At 31.2% G+C, this 1,329-nt stretch overlaps 1 protein-coding gene across 1 annotated transcript in view; it reads right to left on the bottom strand.

Annotated features, from left to right (window-relative positions):
• LOC108628542 (ejaculatory bulb-specific protein 3-like) overlaps positions 1-495 on the bottom strand; it is a 5,744-nt gene extending 5,249 nt beyond the window's left edge. Inside the window, exon 1 of the mRNA XM_018030537.2 lies at positions 137-495. Within this exon, the coding sequence (XP_017886026.1) occupies positions 137-332 (196 nt within the window). The 5' untranslated portion in view covers positions 333-495. The remainder of the gene's footprint in view (positions 1-136) is intronic.
• Between the last annotated feature and the right edge of the window lie 834 nt (positions 496-1,329).

Genomic DNA, 1,329 nt, shown 5'->3' with positions numbered 1-1,329 from the left:
TCGAACCCGATATGGAAATTAAATTATACTTTAGAAATTAGTTAATAAAATTAATAATTGTTCTAAGCGCAAAGCTTCATAGATTAAATATATGCGTACATACATAATAATTTATAGTAACGTATTTAATACTTACTTTTCAATTCTCTCCCTTCGGTGGTACACGGCCCTTCGTCTAACATACATTTGATATAATTAGTGAGAACTCGACCGTTTTGGAGAATCCGGTCAACATCCACATCGTCGTATTTGTTGGAATATTTATCCGCTGTTGCACAAACAATTAAAGCGAATAGTAGGAGACAAATCTTCATTTTGTAATCAAAGCACATATTTCCGCTTTAAATTCGAAAACGTCAAGCGCGTACAAACGGAGGAGTAACTGTACAAGGTCAAATGTTACTCTACGTTTTAAAGTAACGAGACTTAGAAAAAAAGATTTTTCAAAGCTATCCTCTGAGATGGAAAGTAAAATACTGTTTGTAACTGATGGAGCTAACGAATTATATAGCCAAGTCGCAAGGAGCACATTGGAGGGAGTGCATGAACGCGTTAATCGAGCACGTATATGTTCAAGTATATACACCTTCGTTAATCGATTCATAAGTTGACTGTTCACCATCAACTGCAAATGTCGGGATATCATAATTATAAAATATTAAAATGTAATTAATAGTAGATAGGAAATTTTATTAACATAATAATTTTTCAAGGCAAGAAACCGAACAGATTTTCATTTAATAATTAAGATGACTTTTCTTTAGCAGAATATTCATTTACATTGTCAGCACAATTAATGTTGCGCACCGATAACGATTTGTTTTGGATAATTGTATGAACATTTTAAATTCTGTAGCGAACGTTTGCTGCACTAACATACTGAATGGTTAACGTTAATGCAAGCAGAATTATTCCAAGAATAATGAGGAGATTAGGTATTCTCTAAGTTGCGTTCAGAGAATGATCATCACGCGCTTACTGGTCATACTTTATCAAGGACTGTACTAACAATACGATAATTTGTAATGTTTAATCAATACACATTCGTTTGTGCTTAATAATTAAATAAAGGTAATAATTTATTTTCCTTTAATTCTATTCAAAATTGAATTAACATTAATTACCTAAAAATGTGTAATTCTAAAGTTTTTGTCTGATAGTGTGTATCATCGTATTTTATTATTACGTACTACACGTAGTCTAGCTTCTTCGCAGAATTTTTTACTGCTTGTTAATTCACAAGAGAATATTGTTTTCATGTATATTTCAACATTAGAATCTAAATAGTATGATTAAGATTCAAGACATATTGTGACTTCAATCCCCTTT

Source organism: Ceratina calcarata, unplaced genomic scaffold, assembly GCF_001652005.2.
Source record: "Ceratina calcarata isolate Rehan_Ccalc_2016 unplaced genomic scaffold, ASM165200v1 scaffold529.2, whole genome shotgun sequence".
Lineage (NCBI taxonomy): Eukaryota > Metazoa > Arthropoda > Insecta > Hymenoptera > Apidae > Ceratina > Ceratina calcarata.
This window is presented reverse-complemented; position numbering and strand designations above follow the sequence as displayed.